The sequence below is a fragment of the Acromyrmex echinatior genome, chromosome 2, assembly GCF_024713525.1.
Source record: "Acromyrmex echinatior isolate Ae372 chromosome 2, ASM2471352v2, whole genome shotgun sequence".
NCBI lineage: Eukaryota > Metazoa > Arthropoda > Insecta > Hymenoptera > Formicidae > Acromyrmex > Acromyrmex echinatior.
In genome coordinates, this window is record NC_141853.1 from 13,986,752 (window position 1) to 14,004,121 (window position 17,370).

Sequence of the window (17,370 nt, forward strand, 5' to 3'; positions counted from 1 at the left end):
AAATTTGGTTTGCCGGTGCGCGTGTCAATAGTGGATGCGGAGTCGTCGCCGTGTGTTTTAGGGTTATTTCTTAGTTAACTCTAAGTTTATTTCCCTCGCGATACTTCTCAAGCGAGTTTAAGCACTTTACATTGTGAATATGTCTGAGGAGCAAGGGAAGAATAGGACGACTGCGGAAAAGGCAAGCGCGAACGAACCGATCGAGTTTGAGAGCGCCGTGCCGAAAATCAGGTCTGTTTCACGTACGTTCGGCCGGTACTCGCTCCTCGGGACTGATTCACGAGGAACAGATGCGCCCTATATATACACATATATATACGCATATACATGCAATAATGGCAATTGTGCCCATGCCGGCTACGCGCGTACATTCAATCGCGATCGGCCACACCTCTTGCAGCTGTGTACACTTTACGTGTATAAAATTTCGCAATGACTTATTGTTGACGTCACGTCGTGACTCCCCCGCGACTCAAATGATATCTTTGTAAACGCGAACTGTACGCTCAATTGTAATGTTGATCAATAATAAAATTTATTCCGTATTCGTTTTTCAAGTAGATTTTCCTTGTCTTCTTAATTATTGTTGCGTTAATGTCTACGTGAATAAATACATATTCTTTTTTCTCATTGATCCGCTTTAATAATAATTATAGTGATTGAATCTAGTGGGTGGAATAATGCTAAGTAGAAGAAATAACGTGCGCAAATTTTGAAAAATCGCGTTTCAGTTTCGGCGCTCGGTCACATGACAAAAATGTGCGCAGCAAACACGAATTGAAAATATTTCGAGCATTTCGAGTTATGAATGTCGTGAGATATAATTATATTTAATTTTCGGGATTACTCACGTGTACATTATTGTTGATGTTTAAGGCAGCAGTTATTAAAATGGGACGGCTGGGGCTACAAGGATTCTGGTTTTCGTATTAATGACAAAAATATAATCGAGTTTACAGGTAACAGGTGAGTTTCGTATACCTTGCTATTTAAAAATGTTGATCGATACATTCGATATATTCTGTCAAATATAATTGCTGTTTAATGCACAGCGAGAAAACAACATTATTTCCTTTCACCGCTGCGGTAATGCGAGGTCTTTAATTTAAGGCATGTCAATTTTTTTATCAGTGAGTTTTAAGTAGTCGGATTATTTGTAGGCATATGTTTATGCAAATTTTTGTGGATATATATCCTAATACCTTAGATTTCCTTAAATTCTTTAGATAGTAATCAATAAGGTGTGTTCCAAACTTCACTGTCAGCGCTGAAACTCTACAATTTATGTTACGTATACTATACATTTTCAGCACTAAGTAGTGAATTTTGGAATAAACACAGCCAAAATAATTTGTAGAGCATCTAAAGATAAATTTAAGGGAACTTTAAATGTAAGACCTGACAATGAATATGGGTATTAGGATATATATCCACAAAAATTTGCATAAACATATGCCTATAGAAAATTATCCAAATTTTACATACATCTTTATGATAAAAATATGATTGGTTAATTTTTATACATTATTTATGTGACTATGCAAAGTATAATATATATTTGTGTGGATATACCCTTACAATTACATGTGAAGTAATGACAATATTTTAAACGAAATGCTCAAGTCCGGAAAAATCCAAGTCATAAATAAAAACAATATTACGAATTTAAGTAACAGTGGTACACTTGGTGTTTATAAATAATTCCGTGTCCGCGTATTCAAATTGCCGTTTTTATCGTTTAATATTAATCATTCAAAATTAAGCGTTTTTTAATGTTTTTTTCTCCACAGAATTTCTAGAATTTCTATCTTTCTGCACTTAAAATCATGACCGAATTGTATAAAACAGTGAATAGTCACAACAGAATTAATGATAATTCTCTTGATGTGATTTTTTATTCGGAAATTCTGATCTTCAACTGTCTGTCAGATTGTTCAATATAATATTGAAGAGTAGCCTGCTACGAAGAATAGCACGTTTCATTTGTCCTACGAAAAACTTAACGAACTTGACGAACGTTATGTTTCCGTTTTTGCCGCGAAAATCAATAATTTGAGTTTACAAACGAATTAATGAATACATTAGCAAATAAATTAGTCATCTTTCAACGCTGAAATGTTAGTTTCGTGGAACGTATTAGTTTAAAGGAAAACGTGCTATTCTTCGTAGTAAAACGTTCAAACATATTAGTTTTATAAAGCGAAATATGTTACTTTTCGCGACTAAATGCGACTAATGCTGAAACGTGTTAGTTTTCGTAACGTGATAATATTCATCAATTAAGAAGAATTGGATAATAGGGGATCTTTCTATGCTTTGATAAAACAAGATAATTTATTCAGACTAAAAATGACAATTTCGAAATAACTATGATATGTCTAAATTTTCGAAACCGACTCTATATAAATGAAATCGTGAATCATAACATTTTCTTCCAGTTTTTTTCTGTGGAATTACTAGTCTGAATAGTTCAATTTTTGTCAATTGTTTTAACCTTTTTTGAAATAGTATTAAAAATAAAATATAAGGCACCATCGAGATATAAATACGCCATCTTAGTAGAAAAAACTAATCTGGTCAGAAGTGTTGTGTTATATTTCGATGATACGATATTCGTCAAAACGTATCGATATAACACTTCACGATCAGATTGATGAGTTTTCTATTGAGGTGACGTATTTGCTTATTTTTTAACTTAAGACAATTAATTAAATTGATATTTTTATTAGAACATCAAAAAATTTTTCTCAATCGGTCGTCCAATCTTTTGGCGAGCAATTTCCGTTCTTCCGGAACTTTCAATTCGTCTTTCGAAATACGTATACATGAATGATTTCCATGTTTAATACTATGATCTTGGTAACATCTTGGAAAAACTGCGTTTTTCATTATTATATATCTGAAGAGGGCCTAATTGAAAGATCGAAACATGTAATAATTTTATTCGATTATAGATTATAATAATATTTATTAAAAGATGTAATATACTTTATATCTTTTTCTTCAACATAAAATTTGTAATTTAGACTCTTACATATCTTTATTATATTTATTGTTTATTAAAATCAAAAGTCCTTCCTTCCTTTGTTATTGTCAATTTTTATTAGTAAAATTTTTATTACATATTCAAAATTCTTTTTATGAAATTCTAAATACGAGAAAGAATCTGTCAACTAGACTAATAATCGTGCCTCTTTTTTGTGAGAGAGGATGCTAAGAATTAAAATTAAGATGTTTCCCCGAGAACGCGTGCTTGTGATATCAAACTTAATATAACAATTGTCAACAATAGTGGAGTCCAAAAAATTAATTTCTTTGTCATCTATTTCCATTGTGAATTAAACTCTGGAATGTACTGAATTAAATTTAGCCAGCACACACTCAGTTTTCGAGGACGAAACATTCAGTAAAATCAAAATCATATCATTGTCAAATTGTTTATCATTGAGATTCTTAATTAAATCAAGCTATTTTTAATATGGCTATGTGCCATTGGAATGCTTTTAATAATTATCTTGTGTAAAAAAGTAGCTAACATATAAAAAGGGCTGTCAATAGACGAGACGATGACTCTGAGAGGATGATCCAGCTTGTAGATCTTAGAAAGATTGCACTAGATAATACACCGTCACTGTAATTGAGAGTCTTATATGTTAGATCTGAAATAAATTAAAAATTTTTTCAACCTATAAATAAACTTCTAAGATTGTTTGTCATCATTTTCAATGGTGATTTCTTGATGATTCCTATTAGCTTTTAATTGTATTTTATTTATTAATAATTTGGATATAAGGAATTTTAATTGTTTTTTAATTATATTAATTAATAGTTCCATTTGAATCATTAATTAAGTATAATTAAATAAGAAGAATTGATTTATATAAATACTCAATAATTATCATTAGGCCGATTGTACACGTAGCTTGTCAAATAACTTGTCACGTATACTTGTGCACGTTTGTCGGAACGTGTGTACACTTACTGTATTTGCGATAATTGTGCAATCGTGTTATCTCTCGTTATCTGCAGTTCTAATAAACTTGCATAAGCGTGCTTGTGCGAATACGTATTTGCAGCTCTACAATATCGCGATTTAAACTCGGAGGTCTGTTCGCGTTGCTTAAAATCCTCTAAAATTTTTGCATTTAAAATATATATTCAGGCGTTGAAAAGAAAGAGAAGACGAAGATGCTAAGTGCAAGCAATACGCGAACAAATAATTTGATTAGATTTTAAAAGGTTTTTATAATATGCAGGATTCTGAGCGTGCCATACCGTATATACGGTTTTTATTTCTGCAAGTCAATTTGGCGCAAGTATTTAAATCGAATGAATTTTCATATTCGCTCCAGTTACTTACGCAAGACAAAATAACTATGCAGTTTTGTCATACATACTTGACAAATTTACTTAAGCGTGTGCAGTAGTCGGGCTACTTACAATTAGACGAATTTTATGATTTAAATGATAACACATAAGAATTTATTATTATTATTATAAAGAATTAGAGATATATTTTTATTTATTGAAGGCTGTCACACACACACACAAGAAGCTATGTGATAAAGAACGTGAAAAAAACCAAATATAGAAAATATGTTTTATTCGACTCGTAAGCCATATATATTTTATGTAATCTTTGATTTTTATTGATTAAATTAGGAATAATTTTCGATTCTCAATTTTTTAAGTAGTTATTTTGTGATCTCTCTCTTTTTATTTATTTAATATAAAATTCTTTACTCGATTTTAATAATTTATTTAATTATTCATCACTAGTTAAAGATTTCAACAATATTTGTAGCATTGAGAAATTTTTAGCTCGTTAAAGTGTACGTATTGAATGTTGAAATCCTCTTGTCCCGTTTCTCATGTCTAACTGTGTTTTAACTAGCTATGTTTATCCACTTACGTATATGTTAATGCATATTGCGATATCTTATAGCGCACCTTTTATTTACACTTGTTTGTGAGTGAGACTTTCGCCAACGAATTCAAAGCTCTTGTTTTATAAATTCTTAAAATCTCAAAAAGAAGAAAACACAGAATATCATTCTTATTCAAATTAATAATATAATTATTTCAAAAATATTGTATATTAATTATAGAATTTTTCACAATTTTTTGTTTATTACATTAATTAATGACCATCCGTGCTCTTTACATAAATTTTGCTCGTACCGTCTAAATTAATTTAAAAAAGAAGTTTAAAAGGAATATAAAATAATACAGAATCTCGGATAAACAATGTCTACTTCTATTTTATTGTTCGTTCTCTTTTTTTAGTGCATTGAGCAATTGCATTGCATTGCAAGTCTTATTTGGTCACCTTACATTAATAGAACGTTACATTTGTAAATAATAAACTGACATATTTTAATGATGACACATTCTACAACATTTAATAAGAAATCAAAATTTTAATCATTATAAAATACAACACACACACACACATAATTATAAATTTAAATTACTAATTCCTATCCGGGAAAAAATGTATCATAATTAAAAAATATATATTTAAATATATAATTATAAAAATATATATTTACATAATATGTAAAAAATTGACATTTTGTATACAATTACATATAAGATATGTCCATATAACATTTTTTCCCAGATACTTTTTACTAAATTATAATTTTGAAATTTAAAATTTGTTTATCACGATAAAGAAATTATCAACGGTGCGCGTAGATAAGTCTTACAGATAAGTAAGTAATATTAGTAAGTCTTAATATTTCAATGTGAGCATAATGAATTTAGAGTGACTGCTACTAATAATTTCGAATAGTTATATACTGAATAGTTAAGATATTACTTATGTACTATTTCGTAATTTTTTTGAAACAATTATAAATACTTATATTAATAATTAATAAAAACAAAAAATGTGAATTTCCTTAGCATCGTTGATATAGTTGGTCATACAAAGAAGAAAATAAGTAATCATGTGATATATATAATATATATAATTATATTTACAGGGTGTCCTAAAATAATCGCCAAATATTTTATGGGCAGATAGTGCGGACTAAACTGAGTAAAAAAATCCTCTACTATTTTGCAATTTTCGCAATAGTTAACAAGATATTAATTACTAAAAATTGCCAAAAATTGGTTTTCAATAATTTTTTACTCAAATTTTAAAACTTTACAGAAAAACTATAAGAGACAAAAATTTATATTAATTAATAGAACTCTAAGAATTTTTTCAGAATTTTTTTTGAATTTTTGAATATCATATTTTCTCATGTTGGTAAAAATTAGAATCCGACTGAAACTTTTATCGAAAATAAAAACGAACATTTACGTGTTAGTTTTGCCTGAAATCATATAGCTTTTCTTAATATTATTGTTTCAATAAATTCATTTAATTAAATTATGACATTTATGAAGAAAAAATATTTATATTCTTTGATCAAAATTGACACAACCAAAATTTCGGTTTTCGATTTCGGCCGAAATTTAATTATTATTTCAATAAATTATGATATTTATTAGGTGTTGGAATTAATTCGTAGCGTTTTACAAGTGATGGGAAGTACTTTCATTAATGTATTTTTTAATGCTCATGTGAAATAAATAACATTCTTTCATTAAAAAACGCTACGAATTAATTCCAACACCTAATATAAAAAAAAAATATATGATATATGGACATGTCTATGCAAATGATCTTTATAGGATTCTCCTATTTTTTAAATTTTGGTTTCGATTTCGATTGAAATTGATATATAGTCGAGTATTTCGGTTCAATTTCGATAAAAGTTTTGGTCACACTCTAGCAAAAATAAAAAAATGCAGTACTAAAAAGTTGATAAAAAATCCTGAAAAAATTCTTAGAGCTCTATGAGAAAAAAATAAATAATTTTTGTCTCTTGCAGTTTTTCTGTAAAGTTGATAATATTTGAGTAAAAAATTATTGAAGATCAATTTTCAACAATTTTTAGTAATTAATATCTCGTAAAATATCTTGTTTTATTGCGAAAGTTGCAAAATGGTAGAGGATTTTTCGACTTAGTTTAATTAATCTCTATCTACAAAAAGCATTTGGCAGAAGTTCTCATCGGACACCATATATAAATATCTAATTCCCATTGACAGCGGTTTCTTAATACAGCGTTTAAATTTGCAGAGTTCGGAAGCGTTACTTTTTCCATTACTTTTCATAATAAATAATTTCATAATGACATTGGAATTTTTTATAATTAAACGCTAAAGTTGTGATAAGATTAGAAAAATTGACTTTTCCAATCTTAGCACAACCTTAAGCTGATTCTACAATGAGTTGGTAGTCGGAAATCTTAACCAGTTTTAACCTAAATAGATAACTATGATTTTTCGCATCTACTAATTGTTAATTATACAACGAGTCGTTTAATTCGACTAATGGGAAGGAATAAAGTCGAATTTGATCAGTCTTAAGAAAATCGGTAGTCTTAGTTATACGGGTTGGCTGTTGATCAACTTCATCGATTCACCGATAAGACTTAGGACTACTGACTACCGACTCATTGTAGAATAGATTGTAGATTATACATTGTAGAATCAGCTTTAGCGTTTAGTTATAAAAAATTGCAACATCATTACGAAAAGTAACGGAAAAGTAGCGAAAAAAGTAACGCTTTCCAATTCTGTAAATTTGTAAGAATATATTCTACGCAGATGTCAATTTCCCAAGTGTAAACGGTATTAATTTTACATGTGGATTGGCTCGTATTACGCAAAACAATAATTTATTAATTTTATATTTATATATTTTTTTAGATATCCCATTGGAAACCAGGAATTGCCATATTTCACAAAATGGTGTGAAACAACTTTTGATGTAACATGGAACATGAAGCAGACATTCCAAAATTTACCGAAGCATATTCCAGAACCAATTCTTTCTGCAGAATTGTTGGAAGTGATTAAGGAACTGATGATCGATTATTCTACCGATGATGTCGATCGTCTATTTCGAGCACACGGTCATACATTGCGAGAAATTTATCTTTTAAAGTGTAGCTCTTTCCAAAGGATACCGGATATTGTCCTATGGCCTAGTAAGTTGATACTTTTTGATCATTGTCATAAAAACTGCAATAAATAAGCGGAGTTTGATCATACCTATTAAAATGTACATATATATATATATACAACACTGATCTTCAAAGAATATTTAATAATGAGATAATATTGCTTAGAGAGGTTGTAGAGAAAACGTGTTCATGAGAACAATTTAACAAATTTCAAACAACAAGAAATGTAGGATTTTTAGTTTTTGAAAAACAATACGAAAATGTGAAGGGTATATAAGAGTTAAGAAAGCAATTGAGCGTGTATAAAAGATCTATAATATGAGTGTATATGATCTATAATTATGATTTATAGGCTGAATGTTAGAATTTTCTCGGTCGCCAACTTCATTTCTTATATTAATAACTTTGTCAGACAAAATATCGATGATAGTGAGACAATGAATTCCAGTCAGAAGTCTTAGAAAATTAGTATATATTCACAAAATAAAATAATACATGTGTGTCAAGAAGTAAAAAAGTTTTGAACTTAAAATTGCGTAATTAGTAAGGCAGTCAGATATTTTTTTAGAAAGTATGCAACTTCGGCTATTTCAAGATCAACTTTTTTTTTTAAAATAGTTTAAAATATAATTTGTTTCACATAATATGATATCTGTGGTTATTCTGCGTATATATATATAGAAAGTATTAATATAAAAGTATCGAAAAATATTAACACATATTGACATAAAATGTTAAATAACTCGTAAATTAATATTTTTATAATCGTATCTCAATACTTCTATGAACAGAGTAATGATATGAATCAATTGGGGTAAAGAAAATACACAATTCCTTATTTAAAAAATTATCCATTTTTCCGTATCTTTTTAAAGCTTATCAGAATAAAGTATAAAAAAAATATCTCGTGAACTATTAATTTTTCGATATTTTTATCTTAATACCCTTAAGCTAATTCTTTGTTTCCTGTTTCTTGTTGTTTGTCTTTGTTTGTCTCTTGCCTTTTTGGTCAATAAGACAAGAGACAAACAGCAAGAAACAGAAAACAAAAAGCACATTATAAAATAATAATTAGCCTTAGTATCCTCTTCATAAAACCGGCGTGTACAGAAAACACGTGCGCGCCCGCTGGAAGATTAATTATGTAATATTATGTATATTATTACGAATATGTGATTGATTGCGCATTCAGATCGAGGTGATGAAAACCGAAATGAAATATAAATAATGTTAATAATGTAAATAAAATGAGTTTTGTATAATTACTTTGTAAATTTTATGGATGAGTTTGTTTTTTTATTCTTTTTTCATTTCGCAGAAAAATTTCTTTACTGCAGAGTAATATCTATTAATATTCATGCTTATAGAGTGCCATGAGGATGTTATCAAGATTGTCAATATATGTGCACATTATGGAATTGTTTGCATACCTTTCGGTGGTGGAACTAGTGTTAGCCGTGCAGCGTGTTGTCCTCCGGATGAACGTCGAACGATAATTTCATTGGATACATCGCAAATGAATCGAATATTATGGATAGATAGGGACAATTTGTTGATATGCTGTGAATCGGGCATCATTGGTCAAGATTTGGAACGGTTGCTTCGCACTGAAGGATTCACATGTGGCCACGAGCCTGATTCTTACGAATTCTCCAGGTACGCAAAATATAATTTCTGATTAGAGTATTTATAAAATCAAGTCTTTATCTGCGATATATATTACATTAAAGTAAATACTCTCAGTACAAAATTTTATTTTATTAATGAATTTCTTTCGTTTTCTATATACTTAAATTTAATTGAACTTTAATATTGAATATAAATTATTTCTTATTATTTGCGTTAATCTTGACTAACATGGATTCGATTGACAAACGATTCGTGCTCAAAATATAAATATTATTAGAATTTTTTTTAAATTTGAATTCATAAAATGCATTAAAATTGTAATTTCGTACAAAATTAATTTTATTTATTAAGATACATAATATGATAAAGATGTGGGAGTGTAATAATAGACACTTTGAAGAGAGGTACAAAACACATATTTAGATGTAAAATCACAATAATTAAAAAAAAGCTGTTTAGATTACATGCGAATAATAATCAATTAGTAGTCTAACTTGCAGCATATTGCATGACGACATTAGTGAACATTAAACAGTTATTGTATATATATAGTGTTTGATAAAACTCGCGTATAGGGATAGAGTGAACTAAACTGAGTCGAAAAATCCTCTATCATTTTCGTAATAATTAATAAGATATCAATACTAAAAATCATCAAATTGGTTTTCAATAATTTTTTACTCTAGTACTATCAACTTTACAGAAAAATAACAACTTTTTTTATCAACTTTTTTAGTACTGCATTTTCTTATTGGCAATTATTTTTTCCAACATGAGAAAATGCGGAAAAAATTCTGAAAAAATTCTCAGAACTCTATGAGAAGAAAATAAACAATTTTTATCACTTGCTGTTTTTTTGTAAAATTGATAGTACTTAAGTAAAAAAATATTGAAAATCGATGATTTTTAGTAATTAATATCTTGTTAACTATTATAAAAATTGTAAAATAGTACAGGACTTTTCAATTTATTTTAGTTTACTCTATCTTATACTAGAGTTTTACTTTTTGTTATTTATCAAACACCCTACAGAATGAGTCATCTTAGAGTGGATATAAAGAGAGTGGCGCCAATGCGTGTGTCTAATGCTCATTGGTTCCGCTATTAAGTGTCCTTACTGTTAATTAAAAAGAAGATAAGTTAAAGAAAGAAGAAATTAAGACGAGGAATTGCGTTATATAGATATCCTAGATGTAGGACACCAAATAGCGATTTTCGATTAATTGACATCACTCTTTATTTATACGCACTCTAAGTAATCTTAAATGATATATTGAAATATCTCGAAAAATATAAAAGATACAGAAAAGTGTTTTATATAAAAGTTGCTCAGTTACTAGGGGGAAAGAAAGTGATGACTTTGGTTGATCTAGAGAGAGATGTCCTTAAAGTCAAAGTTACTTAAAATTTTTTAAATAGAAACCCCAATTTTTTATTTTATATTCATATAGCTGACATCAAGATCTTTTTAAAACACTATAATAAAATATTTTTTCATTGAGTACGTTACAAGTTATGGGACTTGAAAATTAACAAATCAACTAGAAGTGCTTTGTTTGACGTTAATATTGATCATCCGCCAAGCAATTGTTATAACTGGTTATTTTAAATGGAAACCCCTATTTTTTACTCCAGAAATGAAAAGAGCAGAAAATTCTATGTTCAAATAAGCTATCATGGAGTCAAATTCAATCCAGGGATCATTACAAGATCAACTTGATTTTTTAAATGAAAATCTCAAACTTTAAATCTCGAAATAAAAAGAGCTAAAATTAAGTTGATCTTATAGATCTTATCTCATATCGATAAAATATTATTATATTGATCTTATATCAATAAATGTCACAGAATAACCACCAAATATTTCGTGCAGGTAGAGCGGACTAAACTTGCTAGTCGAAAAGTTTACTTTACCATTTTGCAATTTTCGCAATAGTTAACAAGATATTCATTACTAAAGATAGCCGAATATTGGTTTTCAATAATTTTTTTAAGTACTATTAATTTTATAGACAAACAGCAAGAGACAACCATTGTCTATTTTCTTTTTGTACAAGATTTTATTCAGAATTTTTTTATCAACTTTTTAGTACTGCATTTTCTTATATATATATATATATTGGTAATTATTTTGACCAACAGAAAATGCGGTACTAAAAAACTCTTAAAAAGTTCTCAGAACTCTATAATAAAATAAACAATTTTTGTCTCTTGTTGTTTTTCTGTAAAGTTGTAGCACTTGAGTAAAAAATTATTGAAAATATTCGGCGATTTTTAGTAATTAATATCTTGTTAACTATTACGAAAATTACAAAATGATAGAGAACTTTTCGATTTAGTTTAGTCCGTTCTAGTATATAATATTTGACAGTCATTCTAGGACATTCTGTATATGTATGTACTATAACGAATGTTTAAAATACAGCGTTTCAAATTTTTATCTCGGAAACACAGCATTATTGAGAAAAATTGTTCAGAGTTGTGGGGGGTTCAAAAAGATCCATTTATTAATCTTATCAGTTTGACTTTTGCGTTGTCAGGTCATGTCAAGGTCGATTTTTTTTTAAAATGAAACACCCTACTATTGATTCCAGAATTTAATAGCCAATGTCGAGAGCTTTCCAACACTATAATAAAATTATTTTTTATTGAGTACTTTTCGAATTATGATGAATTCGATCGACTAAAACTTTTTGAATGTTGTTCAAGATCATATCCTGGATATCATTTATCAAGATCAAAGCCATTGGAGGTTGTAGCTCTTATTTTCATTTTTATGTACAAATTAATTTTTAATGCAAAAATGAAAATAAGAAAAATAATCTTCAATCGTCTTGATCTTGATAAATGTTTTAGCTATCAATCGAACATCTTGAGTAATGTTAATGCTGGCGCTACTGTAACTTTCAAGCATCGTACTTAAAAAGTACTTAATAAAAAATTTTTTCTTATAGCGTTTTGAAAAACTCGCAATATCAGCTATTAGATTCTGAAAATAAAAGTAGGATGTTCTATTTAAAAAAATCGATGTGATCTTGATCTGACCTTGGCGACTATTCAAGGTTAAACTGATAAAATTAGTAAATAGAACTTTTTTGAATGTTACAATTTTTGTCTGAACAATTTGTCTCGATAATGCTGTGTTTTCATTAAAAATTTGTAATGCTTTATTTTGAACATCAGGTATATCATAATGGAAAGAAGCAGGTGCTTATATAACGTTTGTTACATAATATGCTATATATATATATATATATATATATATATATATATATATATAAAACATTTATATACAGAATGATTTTAATATATGATATTTTGTCATCCATCATGAGCAGGTAGAGTGAATCGAAAACTGAGTCGAAAAGTCCTCTATCATTTTGCAATTTTCGCAATACTTAACGAGATATTAATTACTAAAAATTATCAAATATTGGTCTTGAATAATTTTTTACTCAAATCATTTATTTTCTTCTCATAAAGTTCTGAGAATTTTTTAATACCTTATTTTCTCATGTTCGTAAAAATAAGAAAATGCAGTACTAAAAAGTTGATAAAAAATTCTGAAAAAATTCTTAGAACTTTATGAGAAGAAAATAAATGATTTTTGTCTCTTGCAGCTTTTCTGTAAAGTTGATAGTATTTGAATAAAAAAATATTCAAGACTAATATTTGGCAATTTTTAGTAATTAATATCTTGTTAACTATTGCGAAAATTGCAAGAGGTAGAGGCTTTTTCAACTCAGTTCGATTCACTCTACCTGCTCATGATGTGTGATGAAATATGTTAAAATCACCCTGTATATGCAATAATGATTGATATGTGATAATATTTGTGATAAAACATACTTTTTGATTACGTTTCTTACAAAACTCAATATTAATTTTTCAGCTTAGAGTGCAAATTATTTTAAATGTATAGCATAAAAAGCAAACAAAAAGTCATTTTTCTCCACATTGAAAAAATTGCTATAAAATATCGCCACGTACATACAATAAAGCTTATTTAATTTTTGTATTCATTCATAATATTTGTTATCGTATCAGAAAAACTGTAGTCAACATTTTGTTATTTATATAAATGTGTATATACTTCAATGATTCAGGGCTAAGTACTATTTGTAAAATATAACCTGATTGCACAAAATACAAGAGATCCTGTGTCATATAATGGAACCAAAACACAAAATAGAGAATCGAATTATATTTGATTAAAGTTAAATAATACTATAACACTTTTCAAGATATAAGACATGATTGTAACTTCAATTCGAAATACGGAATGTCAATCAATATTTTTGAAAATTTAAATTAAATTAACAAAAATATATGTGTATCTAATAAACTTCATTTTTTTATTTATAACTTAGTCCTGAATAATATAATCAATCAAAGTCGATACGTAGTAAAATTTTTAAACACAACGAATTTCTCAACGGCATACACCACACACAGGATGTTGGCAGCTAATTTTATATTTTAATCACATAATAATTAAATAAATAGACGTTTCGACCTTAAATTAAGTCATCTTCAGTATTACAAAAATCCTTCATCCAAATTTATGCATAAGAATTGACATTCTCACAACGCAACCAAGAGTTTTATATCTCGCATTATAAAATTAATTCAAAAGAACGCACGTTAACATCAAGTAGACTTTCTAAAGAGAATTTTAAAAAAGAAGTTAGTCAACTATTGTATCGTATTCTATTTCCTGATAATTTGTCTATTGTTAAACTCAGTCGAATACTCCCACTGCTCATCTTTAGTTATTCCACACATAATTTCCAGATTCTAATGTGTATGGAATGAATATTCTTACATTAATAATGATTTATAATTAAAATAAAATGACAATAATATAATACCTATGTACAATAATCTCCGTGAATCTTATCAGGAGGTGATAAACTTGTTATAACGAATTAACTAATAAAGCCTTTATGTTCAACTCAAATCATGACAGTCCATTTATAAACAATTTTTGTAAAAAAACTAATGGAGAGAATAACGCCGGAGTTACGTGAGGGAAGCTATATTAAGTAAAGGAAAATATATCTGTAATCGCTCTGTATCATTTTGTATGTTAATAGCATTCATTTGTTTTTTTATGAATATCATTTCTTGATTGCGTGTGAGAATGTATTTTTATGTGTAAATTAGATGAAGGAATTTTATAATACTGAAGATGATCTAATTTAAGATCGAAACGTCTATTTATTTAATTGTTATGTGATTAAAATATAAAATATTAGCTGCCAACATCCTGCGTTATGGTATATGCCGTTGAGAAATTCATTGTGTTTAATATAATCAGTATTTAAAATCTTCAAATGTAATTCTTCAAATGTAAGAAACAAAATTTCGAATGTACAGAAGCTGAAAATAGTTTGTCTCGAATAGTTTAGGTGGATGGGTGGCGACTAGGGCAAGCGGTATGAAAAAGAACACATATGGTAACATCGAAGATTTGGTCGTGCGATTGCGAATGGTCACTGGAAGAATAGAGGATCCTGTTATCACTTTAGAAAGAGGTAATCTGGTACCTCGCGTATCTTGTGGCCCGGATTTTGATCATGTAATACTCGGCAGCGAAGGAACGTTAGGAATTATCACGGAGATTGTATTAAAGATACGACCTTTACCACGAATAGTGAAATACGGCAGTATTGTATTCCCGCATTTTCTGAGCGGTGTTTATGCATTGCGAGAGGTGCGTATGCTTTATGTTGACACTTACATTAAGTCAACCGGTAAGGACCGTGTTCCTTTGTTAACACTTGCCCAATACAAATATTATGACAAAAGAAAGCCGACGAAAGACAGCTATTGTATGTACGTCTGTTTTCATGTACACAGTAAAGGAATACGATCCATCTCGTACAAGATCAATAAAAGAATGTAATTCTGTTATGAATGTATTTATAGATTGCGAAGGAACGGTGTCAACCTGCCAGCATACGCTTAATGGACAACGAGCAGTTCCAAATGGGGCAAACTCTACGCCCGGAGTCTAGTTGGGGCGGTTTGATTCTGCAAGGACTAAAACATATGTATATCACTCGAATAAAAGGTTTCCAATGGGATCAGATATGCGTGGCCACACTATTGATGGAGGGTGATGTGGCAGAGGATATTGCGGCTCAGGAACGAAAAATTTACAAGATAGCTAATAAATACGGTGGCATACCGGCAGGCGAAGCGAACGGTGAACGAGGTTACATGTTAACATTCGTGATAGCATACATCCGTGACCTTGGAATAGAGTATAACGTATTAGCAGAATCATTCGAGACTTCCGTTTCTTGGAATCGTGCATTATCACTATGCAGAAATGTAAAGTCTCGCGTGGCCAGAGATTGCAAGGTGCACGGTATTCGTAAATATTTTATTTCCTGTCGCGTCACGCAGACCTATGACGTGGGTTGTTGCGTGTATTTTTATTTGGCAATTGGCTGTTCAAATATGGAGAATTCTGTGAAAATTTATGAAGCTATTGAGCATGCAGCGCGGGAGGAAATACTCGCTAATGGTGGCTCGCTCTCCCATCACCATGGAGTAGGGAAAATACGTGCGTCGTTTTATCCTGAAGCTGTTGGGGAGGCGGGTGTTTCTCTTTATCAAGCGACTAAAGCGCACTTGGATCCACATAATATATTCGCAGCGGGTAATATGATTTCAGGAAATAAATCAAAATTGTGAATTAAAATCTTATGTGCGACAGTGCAGAATCTATAGAGTTATTCCATACTCCGTTAGTGCCGATATCTTAAATAATTGAAAAGTTTTTATAGTAAATTGATGTGATTTCGTACACTTTCAATCAAAAGTTACAAATCTTATCAATTTATTAAGATTGTTCTGTGTAATGTTTTTTCTAATGAAAAATATAATTTTCCCATTAACGGAGAATGCACGTAGATAGCAAATACGAAGCAACTGGTATTGTTGTTTGCTGATTCGGCATGATAATATAGAAAAAAAGACTAGTACAATATACATTATAAATAATTATGCACCATGACGTCATTTGGTACAAATGCGGAATTGTAATTGTATCGGCATTTTTATAAATTATTACAACTAAACAAAACACACGTTTACCTTACGCAGATACCTTAATTTATCCTTACTTACTATCATATAGATTGAGTTTAGGTACGCTGATGTCATTTTTCTTATTGTAAGACTTAATGATTTCTTCTATTGCAACAGAGCTAGACTTGTTAACTCTTAATTAAGCGTTTATTATTACGTAATTTTTATTATTACGCAAATTATATAAATGATCGCTTTTGGCCATTGAGATATGCTAAACTATTACGCAACCAAGAGTTAACAACTGGATCCGATTTCTACAATATTTTTCATTCGATATCATGTGCTAGCTTTGAGCTACACGAAAAACTTACCGAGCTCTAAATCTATATTGAATGATTTATCAAGGTACTGGTAAGCTTACTGGCTATCAGCCTTTAGAGTAGACAAAAATGAGTCGAGATCATATTCGTCGTCGTATTGCTGCTGTTCCCAGAGTTCAGGTAGGATATCTAGCACAGAACGGCTAATACCCGGTAGGCCAGGAAGTTTTGACGAAATAGTGTCCTCTTGATGATCCATCCTTTTCTCCTTTCCGTTATCCAACGAGAACAGATCCAACAACTAAGGAAATTATATTAATTTTACATCACGCGAATTTTGATAGTTT

At 29.4% G+C, this 17,370-nt stretch overlaps 2 protein-coding genes across 3 annotated transcripts in view; one reads left to right on the top strand and one right to left on the bottom strand.

The window, feature by feature from the left end:
* Agps (alkyldihydroxyacetonephosphate synthase) lies at positions 1 to 16,755 on the top strand. 2 transcript variants are annotated; one of them, XM_011057221.2, is made up of 6 exons: positions 1 to 231; positions 877 to 966; positions 7,774 to 8,054; positions 9,398 to 9,686; positions 15,066 to 15,375; positions 15,591 to 16,755. In XM_011057221.2, the coding sequence occupies exons 1-6, from the start codon at positions 140 to 142 to the stop codon at positions 16,362 to 16,364; spliced, it is 1,836 nt and encodes a 611-aa protein (XP_011055523.1). In that variant the 5' UTR covers positions 1 to 139; the 3' UTR covers positions 16,365 to 16,755. The 2 variants fall into 2 exon arrangements, with proteins under 2 accessions (XP_011055523.1, XP_087259576.1); XM_087403450.1 differs by having other exon boundaries at positions 2 to 231; positions 881 to 966.
* The window catches only part of Hel89B (histone acetyltransferase 1), an 18,984-nt gene continuing 11,594 nt past the window's right edge, over positions 9,981 to 17,370 (bottom strand). Inside the window, exon 15 of the mRNA XM_011057222.2 lies at positions 9,981 to 17,324. Within this exon, the coding sequence (XP_011055524.2) occupies positions 17,121 to 17,324 (204 nt within the window). The 3' untranslated portion in view covers positions 9,981 to 17,120. The remainder of the gene's footprint in view (positions 17,325 to 17,370) is intronic.

Bases quoted from the DNA above. Each gene is read 5' to 3' on its own strand.
- Agps (XM_011057221.2), top strand. From the start codon at position 140: ATGTCTGAGGAGCAAGGGAAGAATAGGACGACTGCGGAAAAGGCAAGC. The intron at 967-7,773 runs GTGAGTTTCGTA...ATATTTTTTTAG, and splicing joins ATCGAGTTTACAGGTAACAG to ATATCCCATTGGAAACCAGG. The intron at 8,055-9,397 runs GTAAGTTGATAC...TCATGCTTATAG, and splicing joins GGATATTGTCCTATGGCCTA to AGTGCCATGAGGATGTTATC.